The sequence below is a fragment of the Drosophila elegans genome, unplaced genomic scaffold, assembly GCF_018152505.1.
Source record: "Drosophila elegans isolate 14027-0461.03 unplaced genomic scaffold, ASM1815250v1 contig_377, whole genome shotgun sequence".
Taxonomy (NCBI): Eukaryota; Metazoa; Arthropoda; class Insecta; order Diptera; family Drosophilidae; genus Drosophila; species Drosophila elegans.
In genome coordinates this window covers 618,151-636,389 of record NW_024545760.1, presented here as the reverse complement: position 1 = coordinate 636,389, position 18,239 = coordinate 618,151, and the positions used below count along the sequence as shown (strand labels likewise).

General features: G+C 38.2%; 1 protein-coding gene across 4 annotated transcripts in view; it reads right to left on the bottom strand.

Moving 5' to 3' along the window:
* Positions 1 to 18,239, bottom strand: part of LOC108146871 (proto-oncogene DBL) — an 82,850-nt gene that overhangs the window by 45,802 nt on the left and 18,809 nt on the right. For all 4 annotated transcript variants that reach the window (XM_041708703.1, XM_041708704.1, XM_041708706.1 and 1 more), the window contains exon 2: positions 9,128 to 9,223. In XM_041708703.1, coding sequence (XP_041564637.1) covers positions 9,128 to 9,223 — 96 coding nt within the window. The remainder of the gene's footprint in view (positions 1 to 9,127; positions 9,224 to 18,239) is intronic.

Sequence of the window (18,239 nt, the reverse complement as noted above, 5' to 3'; positions counted from 1 at the left end):
TAAGAATTAATATTATCACAAAGATGAGAAAAGAGGCATACAAAAAGTGGAAGCGATATAAGACAAATGCTTTGTAGGAAAAATTCAGGAAGTTACGTATAAAAGTTCTTACGTCAATAAATTGCGCTAAAAAAAATTTCAGGTCAAAATTCGACGAAGCAGTTAATACCAAGAAAACTTGGTCTTGAAAACCCTAGGAATAGGAAGGATGTTGGCCGCATCAATAATATCTTCTTTAATGTCCCAGTACCTGAATTAGTCTCTAACTCGTACCTGAACATGACTTCTTTGGCCAACTGTAATATTAGGCTTAGCTTTATGTGTGTTACTCAATGTGATGTCCTTGACACAATATTAAAAGTGAAATCTAACGCCACAGGCTTGGACGATAACAATCCAAAATTTTTAAAAATTCTACTGCCTCAAATATTAGCACTAATAGCACATATATTTAACTCTGCAATTACATTTTCAACATTCCCTGAATTATGGAAAATTACGAAAAACAATCCCAACACCTAAGGGGATTAATGAATATAGGTCTCTAGCAATTCTTCCATATCTCTCTAAAGCCTTTGAGCAAATATTGTCATCCCGGATAAAACAATTGATCCAGCAAATCAATTTAATGTACAATTTACAATCTGGTTTTCGCCCCTTCAGAGGCTGCCCAACACAAGCCATAATAAAGATTTCAGAGGATATTAGGAAAAAACTCGATAACAGCCTGGTTACTCTCTTAACACTTCTTGATTTTAGCAAAGCCTTCGATACTGTTAACCATGCAATTCTCTGGGTGTACCGCAGGGATCTGTTTTGGGACCAATATTGTTTTCAATGTATATTAATGATCATTCGACTGTAGTGCCCCATTGTAAAGTCCACATGTATGCTGACGAAGTGCAATTATACGTTATTAGTTCTCTTTGTCGTATTAATGACTGTGTCGGTGCTTGTAACTACAAAGCAGTCAGTGGGCAAGTGCTAATGGTCTAGCCTTAAACCACAAAAAGTCTAAATGCATGATGATTTACAAGAAGAAAATTAAAACAGAGAATTTACAACCCGTTCGAATTGAACACACGACTCTTCCCTATGCCGACAACGCAACTAACCTGGGCATCACATTAAAGAATACCCTAACCTGGAACGACTACATAAACAGAGCAGTAGGGAAAACGTACAGACTTTTAAGACAACTTATTGTTAGCCAGCAGTATCTTCCTCCTGAAATAAGACTATTAGTCGCAAAGACCTATCTGAACTATGGCATAGAAGTTTTTGGTAGTTGTGATGCTACTAGTCTTATAAAAATTAATGCAGCATTTAATAACATCGCACGATATGTATTTAAGCTGAGACCCCGGGACCATGTTTCTGAATACGCAAATAAAATTTATAATTTGTATTTTAAATCTGTAATAAAGCGCAAAACTCTGACAGTGCTCCACAAAATTATCCACACTAGGGAACCGTCGTACCTTTTTTCTGAGTTAAGCTTTAGTGCATCTCAAAGAACTAATAATCTAATTGTAAACCGGACTGTTCAGACGAACACTGATAAATATTATGTTTAAGATTTAATGAGCTCTGCACATGTCATGTAGAACTGTGTAATTCGATCAAGAGCCATAATTTACGATCTGGGACCCGACAAGGGTTCAGTTTTTCAAATGCACTTGTTATCTGTAACAGCAGGCCACTTGAGCTATCTAATACCGAGAGTTTTTGTGCGGGGGGCAAAATAAATAACTCCCCCGCCCAGACTAAAAGATTAGGTCTCTGCGTATACCATAGCTAAGATTAGAATAAGATTTTCACATAAGTTTCTTGTCAAAAAGTTTTAAATAAAATGAAACAGTTTCAATACAGAACTCAAACAAAAAGGTTGTATTTATTTACTATCCTTAACATTTTGGTCCTACGAGCAACTCTACAGTTTTCCCCCACCAGTGGTAAGAGACTTAGAGGAAAGCCAGCACCTTAATTGACTCTTGTTTTCCCCTTTATGGTAAGAAACAGAGTATAAATTTTAAAGCAAAAGGACAAATAAGAGTCCTTATTGTTTAAAGCAATTTTCAAAAATAATAAAAAAATAAAAAATTTTTGTGAAATTGTGGTCGAGAAATCGACAAGTTAAATTAAAAAAAAAATATAATAAATTGTCTTCGAACAATTTTATTTTGAGGCGTTTTCGTGGCCTAACAAAAAAAAAAAGTGATTAATTAAAATCAGGCGTATTCGAGGCCACACATCGAAAAAGTGAAAAAAAAAAATATATATATGTATATATGTATATATATTTAAACTATCAGTGACAAAAAACAAATATTTAAAAAAAAAAAAAAAACCCAATATTAACTGTTCAAAAATAAATAAATAATAAAGATTAAAAAAAAAAATTTAAATCATCTTTAAAAACAACAACGAAGACCCTCAAAGAGACGACAACTGAAGGAAGGCCAGCAGGATCAACAACAAGAGCGGCAACAGAGACAAGGACAACAACAACAGCCGCAACAACAAGCGCATCAGCAACAACAGCATCAGCTAAAACAACTACAACGGCGACAACGGCAGTGACGACAACAAATACACCAGCTAAGTTAATCTTAAAATTTATTTTTATAAGTTACGAACATTTTAATATTAAGAAAAGATAAATCAGTTCAGACGCTCTCGAGTTTTAACGAACAGCAATTTATTTTTATATATATACATATCCAAAACTAAAGTCAAAACCATGTTGTCCGCTGAAACTATTGCCTTAAAGCCAAGTAGAAATTACAAAACTAATTCATACCCTTAAAGAGCTACCTAGTCTATCATTTGAATATTTGAAACAGTATGAGGAATTAAGGTCCGAATGTGTTCAAAATCATTCGGTTTTGGTTCAAATTGGATCATGACTACTTCGATCATGACTACTTCAAGAAGAATCATTATGATAGGATAAATAGGGTTTTAAACAAAGCTGACGAAGTTGACTTAGAGGCCAGTAGTTCTAAAGTTGTCAATAAATTAGATAGGGCAATAGTACAGGTACGGGAATACTTAAAAGAAACTTTTGAAGTCATTAAGCTAGACAATGTTTCAACTTTTGAGATTAGAGTCCAGAAATTAGAATTATATTGGACAAAAATAGTAGGTCTTAAACAAGTCGACCAAGTAGATGTCACTGATAGGGGTTATGACGAGGAGTTGAACGAGTTAGAGTTCGACATCCCGTCAATAACCAACACAATGAAATAAAAAATCGAACAAATTGTGCCCGGAAAGGTTAACGTTGGAAATCATAAAATTGATGATTTGCCAACGTTACCTAAAATTCAGGTACCCACGTTCTATGGAGATTCCAAAGACTGGGACCTGTTTTATGAGTTGTTTAATGAACTCATTCATTTAAGAGAGGATCTAAGTCCTTCTTTTAAGTTCAGTTACCTTAAGATCTCACTTAAGGGAGAAGCCAAAAATGTGGTTTCTCACTTATTGTTGGGATCTGGGGAGAATTATGAGGCCGCTTGGGAGTTATTAACCAAGCGGTACGAAAATAAAAGGAAAATTGTTTCCGATCAATTAAACCGCCTTCTGGATCTTCAAATCGTAAATGTTGATTCAGTTAGGCAACTAAAAATATTTATTGACACGATTAACGAGTCAATACATAAGATAAAATTGAAGGCACAACTTTCTGATGAAGTGAATATTATGTTTGCACACATAATAATTAGGAAGTTTAACAAAGAAGCTCTTCAACTATTTGAGAGCCATGTTAAAAAAACTAAAGAGATTCAAGCGTTATCGGACGTCATTGAATTTTTAGAGCAACGGCTAAGTTCGATAAGCTCAGTTCAGGATGAAAAGCCTGTAAAAAAATATATGGTAGCAATATAAGAGAATTAGCTACTAATAATTGTCCCATATGTAAAATTTCGGGACATTTTATATTCCAGGGTCAGAAATTTAAGGCTTTGAATCCATCAGAAAGGATGGAAAAAGTAAAAAATGCCCATTTGTGTTTCAAATGTTTGAAACACTCATTTAATAAAAAATGTCAAAGCGACATTTCATGTTCTATTTGCAAGAAAAATCACCACAGCATGCTACATATAAATTATAACGTTAACCAAAAATTAGAAAAGGTTAACACTTGCAGGACATCCGAACAGGCGTTGCTTGCTACAGCACGCGTTCAAATAAAATCCTCGAATGGAGGGTTTGAAAATTTCAGAGCTTTGATTGACAGTGGTTCTCAAAGCACCATAATTTCTGAAGAATCTGTGCAGATTCTAAAATTACAAAAAATTCGATCTCAAACAGAGATCAGTGGAGTATCCTCCACAGGAAAGTGCATCTCGAAGCACAAAATTCATCTTTCAATTAAATGTAATGCTTCCCAAAAAATTTTAAAAGTTGAAGCATTAGTACTCCCAAAACTTATGAGGGCTCTCCCAGCCCACAAAGTTAATGTTGACAAAACAAAATGGGAAAAATATAATTTGGCCGACCCCGACTTTAATAAGCCGGGGCGTGTAGATCTAATTATTGGAGCAGATCTATATACTGACATTCTACAGAGTGGAGTGGTCAAAGTAAATGGCCTCCTCGGCCAAAAACCGATTTCGGGTGGATTATCTCTGGATGTAAAAAATCAAAGGGACAGAAGACAATTGTAGCAACCACCATAGAATTAAAAGATATGGATCGGTATTGGGAAGTAGAGGATGAAGATAAAAATGATATCGAATCTGAAATATGTGAAAATAATTTCAAAAAAAGTAGAATGATAGATTCAGATGGGCGATACATTGCGTCAATTCCATTTAAAGATGATGTCACCTTAGGGAATTCAAAAAAACAAGCGATGGCTCGTTTCATGAATCTGGAGAAAAAATTAAAAAGAAACGAGAAACTAAGGGCAGACTACACTAATTTCATTAATGAATATACGAATTTAGGACATATGGTCGAAGTGCAGAATGAAGGTAAGTATTTCTTACCGCAACAATCCGTGATCAGAGATTCGAGCTTGACGACCAAATTAAGAGTAGTTTTTGACGCTTCAGCAAAAACTACTAATAACAAAAGTTTGACGATATAATGTGGGTTGGTCCACGAGTTCAAAAGGATATTTTTGACATTATCGTTAAATGGAGAAAATGGGAATATGTGGTATCCGCGGATGTTGAAAAAATGTATCGTCAAATAAAGATTGATGATGAGGATCAGCAATACCAGTACATTTTATGGAGAAACTCTCCAGATGAAAAAATAAAAAATTATAAATTGGCAACAGTCACATATGGTACTGCATCCGCACCATATTTAGCTACCAGAGTTCTGGTAAATATTGCTGATAAATGTAATAATAATATTTATTCGGATAACGGAACTAATTTCGTAGGAGCCTCAAGAAAATTAGATCAAGATTTAGTTAAAGCAATCAAGGAAAATACAATGATTGCCGCGCAGCTCGAAAAAGATAGAATTGATTGGCATTTTATCCCACCGGCAGGACCTCACTTCGGAGGTATTTGGGAAGCTGGAGTTAAATCCATGAAATACCATCTGAAACGGGTAATCGGGGAAAATAGTCTGATATACGAAGAAATGTCAACACTTTTATGTCAGATAGAAGCATGCTTAAATTCAAGACCATTGTATACCCATGAAAATGAAATTGATCAAGATGAAGTCCTAACACCAGGACATTTCTTGATTGGTAGACCACCGCTAGAAATAGTTGAACCAATTGAAAATGAGAGAATTGGGAATTTAGACAGGTGGAAACTAATCCAGAAAATTAAAAGAGATTTCTGGGTTAAGTGGAAAGAGGAGTATTTACATACTCTGCAACAGAGGCACAAGTGGAAGAGAGACAGTCCTAATATAGAAGAGGGACAAATTGTGTTATTAAAAGATGAGAATACTCATCCAGCCAGATGGCCAATAGGCAAAGTAGAAAGGATTCACAAGGGCAAAGATGAAAAGGTCAGAGTGGTAGAAATAAAAATAAAGGATGGATTTGTAACTAGACCAATCTCTAAAAATTGTCCTTTAGAAGGAATTAAGTCTGTGGACAAAGTTGAATCTGACCCTGAAGAAACAAAACCTGAAAGACGAACAAGGGGTACATCGACAATATCGAAACTTTCTTTTATAATGGCTTTGTTATTATGTATATTGTGTCAATTCTCTTACGCTTCAGCTAAAGTTGATCAGCCAAAATATGCAATTGAGAAAATAAACAAAACTTCGGCTATATATCTAGATCCAATGGGTGACGTAGAGATTGTAGCCTCCTCTTGGAATTTAATTATATTTTATAATATGGACGCTTATTTCGAGATGCTTAAAAAAGGTAAAGATTTAATCCCAAAAATGAGAGTAATTTGCGAAAGGCTTCTTAGGTTTGAGGATCAGTGTGTTTTAGTTCTCAATAACACAGAAAGGCAGATCTCAGACTTAGAAGAAAATAATAATAAACTTTTTATGGCTCAGGGGAAATCAAGAAATAAACGAGCTCCGTTTGGATTTATGGGATCGCTTTATCACATTTTATTTGGGATAATGGATGAAGACGACAGGATACAAATGGAGGACAACATGAAAAACTTATTAAGCAATCAACATAATCTTAATGAGTTAAGTAGGAAACAAACTTCCTTAGTTGATTCTACGACTAATATTTTGAAAAGAACTACTGAAGAAGTTAATTTAAACTTTAAAGGAATAAATAAAAGAATTGAGAACATGGCGGCGGTATTGCAAGAATCTTATTATGTGTACAAGGAGTCCATCAACTTCTTCATGATAACAAAACAATTAAGTAACATTATAGATGAATGCGAAAAGATTCAATCCGGAGTCATAAGTCTGTTAATTGACATCAATCATGGTCGACTTAATACCAATATATTGAAACCTAGTCAGTTGAAAAGTGAGATTTCCCAAATAAAAGACAGTTTGTCAGAGAATTTAATTCTGCCAGGAAAAAGAACAGGTACAGAATTAAAAGAGGTTTATACTTTACTCACGGCTAGGGGGTTATTTGTAGATAAAAAGTTAATTATCAATTCAAAAATACCTTTGTTTGGAAGACATGCTTCGGTGCTTTATAAAATTATGCCAGTACCAGTTAGGCTAGATGAACGAATGATTACAGTACATGTCGATTCTCAGTACTTAGTTTACAATTTTGAAATAGATGCTTATCACCTCATGACAGAACCAACCATTAATAAGTGTCAAAGATGGCAATCTAATAAAAGGGTTTGTGAGAGAAGTTGGCCTTGGAGTAGTGCTAACGATAATAGTTGTGAGCTTAAGCCTCTCAAACCAAATAAGCAATCAGATTGCAAATATAAATCAGTGATTGAGAGTAAATCATATTGGGTCGAGTTAGAAAGGAAGAGCAGTTGGCTTTTTAAGGTTCAGAACCATTCTAAGGCTAGAATTCAGTGCAGCAACTCGAAAATAGAAATAGTGGATTTACCTGAGCAAGGAATATTAACGCTAAGGTCAGATTGTACTGCTCGAACTGATGACAAAATATTAGTTGCCCAACACAGTATTCAGCTAGAAGATCAGGGAACATTTTCTGTGTCTTATATTGGAGAGGTTAATGATGTACCGAAGATAGTTTGGAACCAGCTCGATTTGCCCTTAATAAATCATACTGATGAAATCAATCGATTAACGCAAGAAATACAATATTTAAAGACTCACAAGTTAGAATTAAAAGAATTAGACTTCCATCATGTAACTGGACATGCTTCTTTAATTTTGGCAATTATTATAATACTTGTATTAACTGTATATTTTATAAGAAAAATAAATGTACGAAGGCAATTACAAGCCATTGCCATACCAAACGGTATAATTAATATTTAATCAAATTATGTTTCGATTAAAAATAAATAAATTAAAGATTCAATTTTTGTAATCCTAAAACATAAGTCATTTCAAGCCGTGCAAGGTGTTAAATTTATAATGCAAAATAAAATCGAATAAATACAGTCCACTAATGTTATATTGCAATTGAATCAATTATGTAATTGCAACACAGACACCACAGTTTGCCGGCCCTTGCCAGAATGTTCAGACGAACACTGATAAATATTGTGTCAAAGATTTAATGAGCTCTGCACATGTCATGTAGAACTGTGTAATTCGATCAAGAGCCATAATTTACGATCTGGGACTCGACAAGGGTTCAGTTTTTCAAATACACTTGTAATCTGTAACAGCAGGCCACTTGAGCTATCTAATATTATCGCTCTCAGATGTGCCTTCACCGAGAGTTCTTGTGCGGGGGGCAAAATAAATAACTCCCCCGTCCAGACTAAAAAGATAAGGTCTCTGCGTAGACCATAGCTAAGATTAGAATAAGATTTTCACATAAGTTTCTTGTAAAGAAGTTTTAAATAAAATGAAACAGTTTCAATACAGAACTCAAAAAAAAGGTTATATTTATTTACTATCCTTAACACATTTATATATCGAATTTATATTTCGCATTTATTTTAAATGCGCCATTTAGCCTTATGGGATTCCGGTTAATATGAGATTCCCTTTGTAAATAAATGCGCATTAAACTAAATGCGTTTTAATGCGCAAATGGAACCCTGTGCCTGATTCCATTGGCGCAGTAGCATTAAGCTAATGCTACTCAGACATGTGAGTGGCACGAACAACTGATCTGGGTTTGTTTACTTTTGAATTGTCGCAAATGATTTTTAATCAGATTTACTTATCGATTTTTTTTTTAATGGGATTCCCTTTGTAAATAAATAAATTAGGCTAAATGCGTTTTAATGCGCCAATGGAATCCGGCTATACATAAATGCGCATTCGGCTAGGTCCGGCTAAAATAGTTATACTAGGCTTATATAAAGAGGTACACTTTGTGGATATAATACATAAGAAGAAATTTATCCTATTACAAAAGTAAATCACAAAATTTGATATTAAAAGTTTTTGGAGTTTAATGATCGTACCATCTCTTTGTCCTTAACTCTTCAAGAGGTGTTATTGTTTGATTGAATATGAGGAGGAGAAAACGAAATGTGTTATGTATAATTTAACGTGAAGTCGAGTAAACAGAATAATTATAAGATCTCATTACCTTTAGGATTGATCTCATTTCATTTACGTATATGCGCTCCGTCTCCAAGAGTTCCTTTAGTACTTGGTCCCGTTTAAAACGTCGAGACGCGACATCCTTAAATAGAAAAAAAATAATTAAGAAACAATATAAAACATAAAACATGATTTAGACAAAGATAAATTCCAAATCATTTATATATTTATATATGTATATACAAGATAAAGATAATCCAGTTTGGCTATGAATTGATAGTGAACTGGCAAATTCACTGATTTGCGTGTTTATTTCAATTGCGTAAAATTCTTTAACAACTACGTGTTGTAGGTCGAAAATCAAGTTCAATACAAGAAATGTGTCTTCCTATTGAAGATAGTATATAAGTCATAACGACCCTGGGTTGGACGAATATATCATATAGCTCCCATGGAATCAATCAAAATACTCACAAAAAAAAACATACCAAAAATTTAACTTTACTATTTTTCATTTTTTTTATTTTATTTCTTTTTAATATAACATAGTAATGGTTTAATAGTTTAAAATGATGCTTTTAATTTTATTCAAATCGGAAAACGATGTGTTATGGCTGCCATAGGAACCATCGAATAATTGAGCTTAAAGTCTTCATACTTCAAAGAATATTTAATTTTTGGAATAGCTGCCCAAGATTGCTTTCCTTCTTGTTTTTTTATCCTTGCAGATATTATAAATTCAGTACGAAGTTTTCAACGCAGAGAAGGAGATATTTATGACCCTATATAGTAAAAATATTCTTGATCAGCATCGCATCCGTCTGTCCGTCCGTCCGGCCGTTTCTAAGCTTTCAGAATTATGGTTTCAATTCACCTAGCTCATATATTATTTTATTATTTATTTTATATATTTTTATTATTTCTATGGGAGCTATATGATATAGTCGTCCGATTTTGATGAAATTTAAACCGAAATTCTAAAATATTTAACTATTAATATATGTTGAAGAACTAAAAAAAATTAAAAAAGATGCAAAGATATAATTTTTTATGTATTTTTTCCGATTGTTCGTATGGGAGCTATATGATATAGTCGTCCGATTTTGATGAAATTTAAACCGAAATTCTAAATATTTAACTGTTACTATATGTTGAAGAACTTAAAAAAATTAAGAAACAGCAAAGATATAATTTTTTATGTATTTTTTTTCCGATTGTTCCTATGGAAGCTTATGATATAGTCGTCCGATTTCGATTAAATTTAAACCGTAATGCTGAAATATTTAACGATTACTATATGTCGAAGAACTAAAAAAAATTAAAAAAAAACAGCAAAGTTATAATTTTTGTATTTATTTTTGCGATTGTTCCTATGGGAGCTATATGCTATAGTCGTCCGATCCGGCTCGTTTCGACTTATGTACTACCTGCCATAGAAAGAAAGTCTCATGCATATAGCTTTAAAACTGAGAGACTAGTAGAAACGGGCGGACAGACGGACGGACAGACGCACATGGCTAGATCAACTCGCCTAGTGATGCTGATCAAGAATATATATACTTTATAGGGTTGGAGATGTCTCCTTCACAGCGTTGCAAACTTCTGACTGAAATTATAATACCCTCTGCAAGGGTATAAAAAAGTATATGAAAAAATAATTTAAACATAGTATTGGCTTCATATATAGGAGCCGGAAGAAGGCAATAGCAGATCAACGAAAATGTATATGCTCTGCTCGCAGTATCGTCGCATGGTGATCTATAGCAAAAGCAAACAAGGACGGAAGCTAACTTGGGCAATCCGAAAATTTTATACCCTTGCAGACTTTACCGAAATTGCTTAAAATGCAAAAGTAGCGAGAAGAATAACAAATGTGTAACAATTATTCCTATGGAAGCTATAAGATAAAGACGTCCGATCGGCAAACGCTTTTAACCTGATCAAGGTATGCATAATTAAATAAATCTTGGAAAAATTGATGTCAATAGCTTATACACTGCGCGAAATATCCTGAAAAACATAACATTTTGACCTATTTCACCATATTATTCCTGTGGGAGCTATAAGATACAGACATCTGACCGGTACGCCTTTTTATCCTGATCAAGGTATTTATGAAAAAATAAAATTCGGAAAGATTCAAGTAAATAGCTTATATACTGCGCGAAATATGCTGAGAAACATAGAAATTTAACCGATTTCACCCCATTGTTGCTATGGGAGCTATAAGATCAGTAGCTGGAATATACGGGAGCGGGGGGTTTTTAACGGTTTTATAATCAGTTGAATTTTTTCCAAATGCATTCACATACAAATTTCATAATCAGTGTACATGATATCCGATGGAACCCACTCGTCATATTTGATTTCTAAATATTCTCGCCAAATATTCAGACCGATCATTATCGTTTGAGAAAATGTACGAGAAAGTGAATGCGCATGCCTACGAACTCTAATCTCAACCCCAACCCACTTGTGCGTCCTCACGACTGCTTGTGCGCGAAGGTGTGAAATTGAGAAAGGGTACGAGAAAGTAAGCGCACAAACCCACGAACTCTAATCTCAACCCCCACCCACTTGTGCGTCCTTACGACTGCTTGTGCGCGAAGGTGTGAAATTCTAATTTTGATAGATTTGTTAAAAAAGAGGAATTTTTAATTAAGAATCGTGAAAAGTATACTATTGGAAAGGTCTTGAAAATGCTTTTTGGTGAGGGTGCATATAATTTTGCGGTTTTCCCCTGTTTTTGGGGTAGTAGTGGGGACTTACTGGAGCTGCGGTCGGCAGCGGTGGTCAGGAGCGGCGGTTAGCTAAGACACTGAACCCGTGCTGCTTGTCTAGGATAAGCCGAATTTGCTGCTCCCGTTGAGTTCATTATCCCTCGGAATGCTTTCGAGGTTTTAATGTCGAATACGAAAAGAACGAGGTCTGACTTATGTTCTACCCTTGCAAAAAAATATGAAATTGACGCCCACTACCGCAACTGTGAAGGACCGCGAAATGCTCTCAACTGAACTGTCAAATTATTAATAAGTCAAAAAGAATTTTTAAAAAAATTACAAAACAAAAAGGTTAAAATTAAATAAAAAAAATTTTTTATATATTTTTATGGTTTCCATGGGAGCTTGTTACGGGAGCGGAGTAAGAAATAAAAAAAGAAAGAAATAGATACAATAACCAGAGACAACGAATTGTTCAGAGTAAGCAATTCATAAGAACATACAGCAGGCAATAGGTGTACGCAGCAATTAATATTAAAACTAGCAGATTCCAGAAGTGGCCCATTAAGCCAAAAAAAAGGGGAAATGCTGTACCTAACTGGGAACACTTAGATGACCCGGTAGCAATACCACCGATATAAATAAGCCCCCACCTTAGGTTCGATCAGTCACAGTCCAAGATAATTGCGGTTCGGGCAGTCATAGTCCAAGATAATTGAGAATCGGGAGTCGAGACTGAAACGACCGCGGAACCGCGGTAAGTCCTCTACTGGCAAAAACAGTAATCGCGGAGGACCTATCCGAGTGATCGAATTTAGAACCCGATAGAAATATAACTTATGTATCATGGGATCTACAACCTCGAAAGGCATCCGACAACACGGCAAACGTGGTGAATAACGTCGAAATTGTAGACCACAAGGAGGACATAACAAAAGACTACAATGTTTTGTGCCTCATTACTGGACTCTTGATCCTTATGTTGATTCTGAATTTCCTCCGGATGTACAAGCGATCTGTGCAGAGTCGTCGGGACCATGGACACGAGCTGGAGAAAATCATAGCTGCCACCGCCAATTGGCCAGAAAGGAGCCAGCACTAACATATCAACCCGTGCAAAAATAACAATTACTTCATTATTAAAAAAAAAAAAAAAAAAAAACAATAAACAACACCCATCAATAATAAATAAACAATTAATTGCAAGCAAAAGATCGAAGTTTTTATTTGTAATTGGAACCACCAGAAAAAACCTCAACTAGAAGTGCTACCGTCCACCGTCGCGAGTGCCGTTTTCACTCCAGTCTTCCTCGCAATTCGTATCACAATAAAGCGAATAACTTCTTTTCTTTTTGTTTGCGAAATAAATGCCCAAGATATGACAATTAACATAATGTTTTTATATAAATTAATCCAACACTTTATTAAAAATGTTAAGTGAATTTGCACTAATATAAATACTCTATATTTATGCATCGGTGTATAATTAATTTTCCAAACCCAGAATACCACAATGAGAGCTCTCGTCGATGGAAATAAAAAGGGGTAAGTGAGTTGTGTTCGACTTACTGTCAATGAAACCTTTATAAAAAAAAAAAAAAAAAAAAATATATATATATATATATATATATATATATATATATATATATTTAGAGTCATTTAATATCGCCGCTGGCAACCAAAAGATCCAAGAGCCCAAGCATCGTGGTGAAGCCGGCTACGCCAAAAACTCAAGTTCATTAAGTCCAAACGCCAAACCCGCTACTTCCAGTTCAAGGGTGACTCGATCCATACAAAAAATGGCTTCAACTGCTTACGAGTTAGCGTTAAATAAGTTCATTGCGGTCTCAGATCGTCTAAGCGATCTCGAAAGCAGAACCAACACTCCTGGGAACGAAACTCCAAGCGTTTCCATGCTCCAAATCCGTCGGGAGCAAGTCCGAGTGTTATGGGACAAGGTGGAGAAAGAGTTCGAGGATGCAGCGTCCACATTGCCCATTCTCAAGTCAAAGTATAACTACTGTTATACAGTGTATGAGAGATACGCCGCTCAGCTCACAGATATAATCCAACAGGGCACCGCTCCGCCAGCTGAAGCTCAAGCCCCTGCCCAGAACTATATCTCCTCTGGCTGTCGGCTGCCTCCGTGCGACACAGAGGTTTTTCTCAGGCGATTACCTACGCTGGCTCACTTTCCGGGACCTTTTTACAGAGATATATATAAATAATCCAAGGCTCACGCCTGTGGAAAAGCTGTTCCACTTAAACGCTAAAACGAGCGGTGACGCGCATGCCATAATCTCAAATTTCCCTCTCACCAACGATGGCTTTCGCTCAGCTTGGGATAACCTAACTGAGCGGTTCGACAACAAGCGATTGCTAGTAAATATCCAGCTTAAAATCCTCTTCAACCTCCAGTCGATTTCGCAAGAATCTGGGGAAGCTCTAAAGGAACTGCAAACTACGATTCAAGGCTGTCTGAACGCCTTGGAACTGTCCGGAATCCTGATTACGGATTGGGACTGCATTCTTGTCTATATGTGTTCGTCAAAGCTCCCCAAGCTTACAATTTCCTTATGGGAGCAGTCCTTGAACGATAAAGCCGCAATTCCAAAATGGGTTGACCTGAACACCTTTCTCACTGAGCGCCATCGAACCCTCGAGGCCATAGATGACGTGCGACCTTCTGGGTCAATCATTCCCAGTCCAAAGCAACGAACGCTAGCGGGTCTTTAAGCAGAATAAATTCTTATGAGACTAAGATAGTTCCGAAACCGAGACGTTGCGATCTGTGCTCAAGGGAAAGCCACCCTATACGCACTTGTCCACGTTTCCTCCAAATGACAGTAGACGAGCGGGCCGCCTATATCCGAAGCAAGCAATTGTGCTTGAACTGCTTTGCCCGAGGGCACCAGCTTTGGGACTGCACAAGCACCCACAGCTGCTTCACCTGCCGCAGTCGCCACCATACGCTGCTGCACCGAAGCAACCCTTTTGCCTGCCCTCCAAGTCGACCTGATGTTCCCATGTCACGACCAGCAACTTCGACAGAAGGCGCAGCCACTTCCGATGACCAGTCGGGAGTGCAAGTCTATTTTGCGTCAGGTGCAAGATCGGTTCTGCTGGGGACTGCCATCATAAATATTTGCCACCTGGGTTCGAATTTTCAAGCTCGTGCCCTTATCGACTAAGGATCCGAAGCAACATTTGTGACAGAGCGTCTGTTCAATCTTTTCAAATTACCCTTCCAAGTCGTCTAAGCCAAAGTCTCAAGCTTAAATCAGACAGTGTCCGCTCAGTACAAGAAGCTCTGTCATTTTACAATCAGATCTCCAAGTAGGCCCGCTCTGCAGTTAGAGACGTCAGCCTATGCCCTTCCTCAACTGGCAGGGAATCTGCCTTCCTACCCAATTCCGCAAGACTTTCTTCGAAATCTTCCCGATTTACCATTGGCGGATCCGAAGTTTTACGAGAGCGCACAGATAGATATTCTGATAGGAGCCGACATTCTGCCTTCGGTTCTCCTAAATGGGGCAAAAACAAACATCTGTGGCTTCCTCCTTGGACAAAAAACAATTTTCGGGTGGGTGCTCACTGGGCCAGTATTCGCTTCCACCCAGAGTCAGATTGCCACCTTCTACGCAAATTTCCCAAGCGTACGACAATGGCTTAGATAAAATCCTCACCAAATTCTGGGAGGTGGAGGACCTACCAATAAAGTTGGTAAAGGAATCCGATTCCGTCTGCGAAGAGAATTTTCTCCGAACGACCACGAGAGATGCGAACGGCAGATACGTCGTAACCCTACTTTTTCGCGACCCGGAACATCCAGGGTCAGGGTTAGGGTACTCCAGGTCTTTTGCGTTATGTCAATTTTTGAGAAACGAGCAACGCTTAAAAAGAGACATTCCACTAAAGATACGATACGACTCAGTGATTCAAGAATATCTGGATCTGAACCATATGAGAGAGGTCTTTCCTACCCACGATTTCGCCAGCTACTACCTTCCACATCATGCCGTACTTAAGCCTGAGAGCACTACTACAAAGCTGCGCGTAGTATTCAACGCATCCAGTCCTTCTGCGAATGGGGCCAGTTTAAATGATATGCTTCATGCTGGCCCAGTCTTACAGTCCGACCTTACCATTCAAATCCTAAAGTGGCGGTATTTTCAATACGTGTCGGCAGATCTGGGTAGATCCGAAGCACCGAAACACCAGGTTCTGTCACAAATTGCCAAATTGTTTGACCCTGCAGGGTGGCTCGCGCCCTTCGTAGTGCGTGAGAAAATCTTCATGCAGGAGATTTGGCTGCAGGACCTGGGGTGGGACGACGAACTTTCAAGTGATCTGTGTCTGAGATGGCAGAGCTTTCTACAAAGCTATTCTGCCTTAAATCGAATCCGCATTCCAAGGTGGGTCTCCTTCCGACCAGAATTCAGAGTCGAGCATCACGGTTTTTGTGACGCATCTCAAACGCCATACGGTGCTGCGATCTATGTACGAGTGGAAGTGGGGCATACGACTATGGTGCACCTTCTCACTGCAAAGACGCGAGTTGCGCCGGTAAAAACGGTATCGCTTCCCAGATTAGAGCTTTGCGGGGCCTTGTTACTTGCTGAAATGGCAGCAAGTGTTCTTCCGAGTATGCCAATACTCACATCCGAACTCTTCTGCTGGACAGACTCCACCATTGTGCTCGCATGGTTAAACAAGCCAGCTTGCCAGTGGACTACTTTTGTTGCCAATAGGGTGACCAAGACTACCCAGTCTACAAAGGCCGAGAAGTGGTCGCATGTTCAATCCGAACACAATCCCGCAGACCTGGCCAGTAGAGAGGTAGCACTTCAGGAATTGGTCGACAATCCTCTTTGGTGGCATGGTCCCGCATGGTTGCAAAAGCCACGCAGCCAATGGCCAAGTCAGGGCGACAATTCCCCAGCGACCGAGCTAGAGAAACGTCCCCTTAAGTCCCACGTCGCAACTATTCCGTCTGAAGATTTCCTTGACCGTTTTTCCAAGTTCGACAAAGCACTGCGGGTTCTCGCTTATGTCAATCGTTTCATCCAGCGATGCAAAAAACAAGCAACACCCTCTGATAAGCACCGGCTAGCTGCGGGAATTTCCGCCGCGGAACGACTACTTATTCTTAATACTCAGCGCAGAGACTTCTCCCATGATTATTACTGCTTAAGTGAAAAGCGCTCTGTGCCTTCTTCAAGTTATATCCTGAGCATGAACCCGTTCATAGATCAACATGGTCTGATAAGAGCGGCCGGTCGCGTGACGGCCTCCGACCGCCTTCAATATGATGAGCGGCATTTAGTTATCCTTCCATATAGCTGCCCACTTTCTCCCCTACTTGTCCAGTTCACTCATCGCATAACCCTCCATGGCGGCAACCAGTTAATGGTAAGCCTCATTCGGTCAAGATACTGGATACCAAAACTAAAGAACTTAGTAAAGGCAATAGTAAACTCCTGCAAGGTATGCGTTATCTACAAGAAAAGGCTACAAACACAGTTGATGGGCACTTTGCCGAAAAACCGTGCGTCGTTCTCCCGACCATTTACGTACACGGGAATGGACTTCGCCGGCCCATTTGAAATTAAAAATTATACCGGAAGAGCATGTCTCATAACAAAAGGATATGTGTTAGTGTTCGTTTGTTTTTCCACCAAGGCCATCCACTTAGAGCCTACCTCTGATCTCACGACCGAGAAGTTTCTCGCCGCTTTCGCTCTCTTCGTTTCCCGGAGAGGGTGTCCTCGACAAGTCCAGTCTGACAACGGAAAAACCTTCGTTGGCGCTGCCGCCTTGCTTTCTCGCGACTTTCTTCAGGCTGTAAAAGAGTCTGTGACAGATGCCTATGATCATCAGCAGCTCACCTGGCAATTTATACCTCCGGGAGCCATTCACATGGGAGGCCTATGGGAAGCTGGGGTTAAAAGCAATTCCAGGCCACTCTCCCCTTTGTCCAAAGACCCTACCGAACTATTGGCCCTGACACCAGGTCATATTCTTGTTGGAGGACCTCTCCTGTCTACCGTGGAACCAGAAGTCAAAGGGGACACCAGGTCTATGATCAACCGCTGGCAGCATCTAAAGGCTCTCCATCAGCAGTTTCGTATGCGATGGAAGGAAGAATACCTTAAAGAACTCCACAAGCGCAATATATGCTAGAAGTTGATCTAGCATATACATAACTATACATAACTACCTGCCTTTCTGTCCAGAAAATAATAATAATACCCTCTGCAAGGGTATAATAATGAATTTCTTTGCTCTGCGTAGCCGTAGCGAGATGAGGGCAAGGCAAAAGATATTTTTGTACTATTGCTACGACTACGCAGGGCAGAGCAGAGCAAATACATTTTCGTTGTTCTGCTAATTCTCTGATCCGGCTCTCGTCAAAGTGAGAGCGGTAACAATAGCATA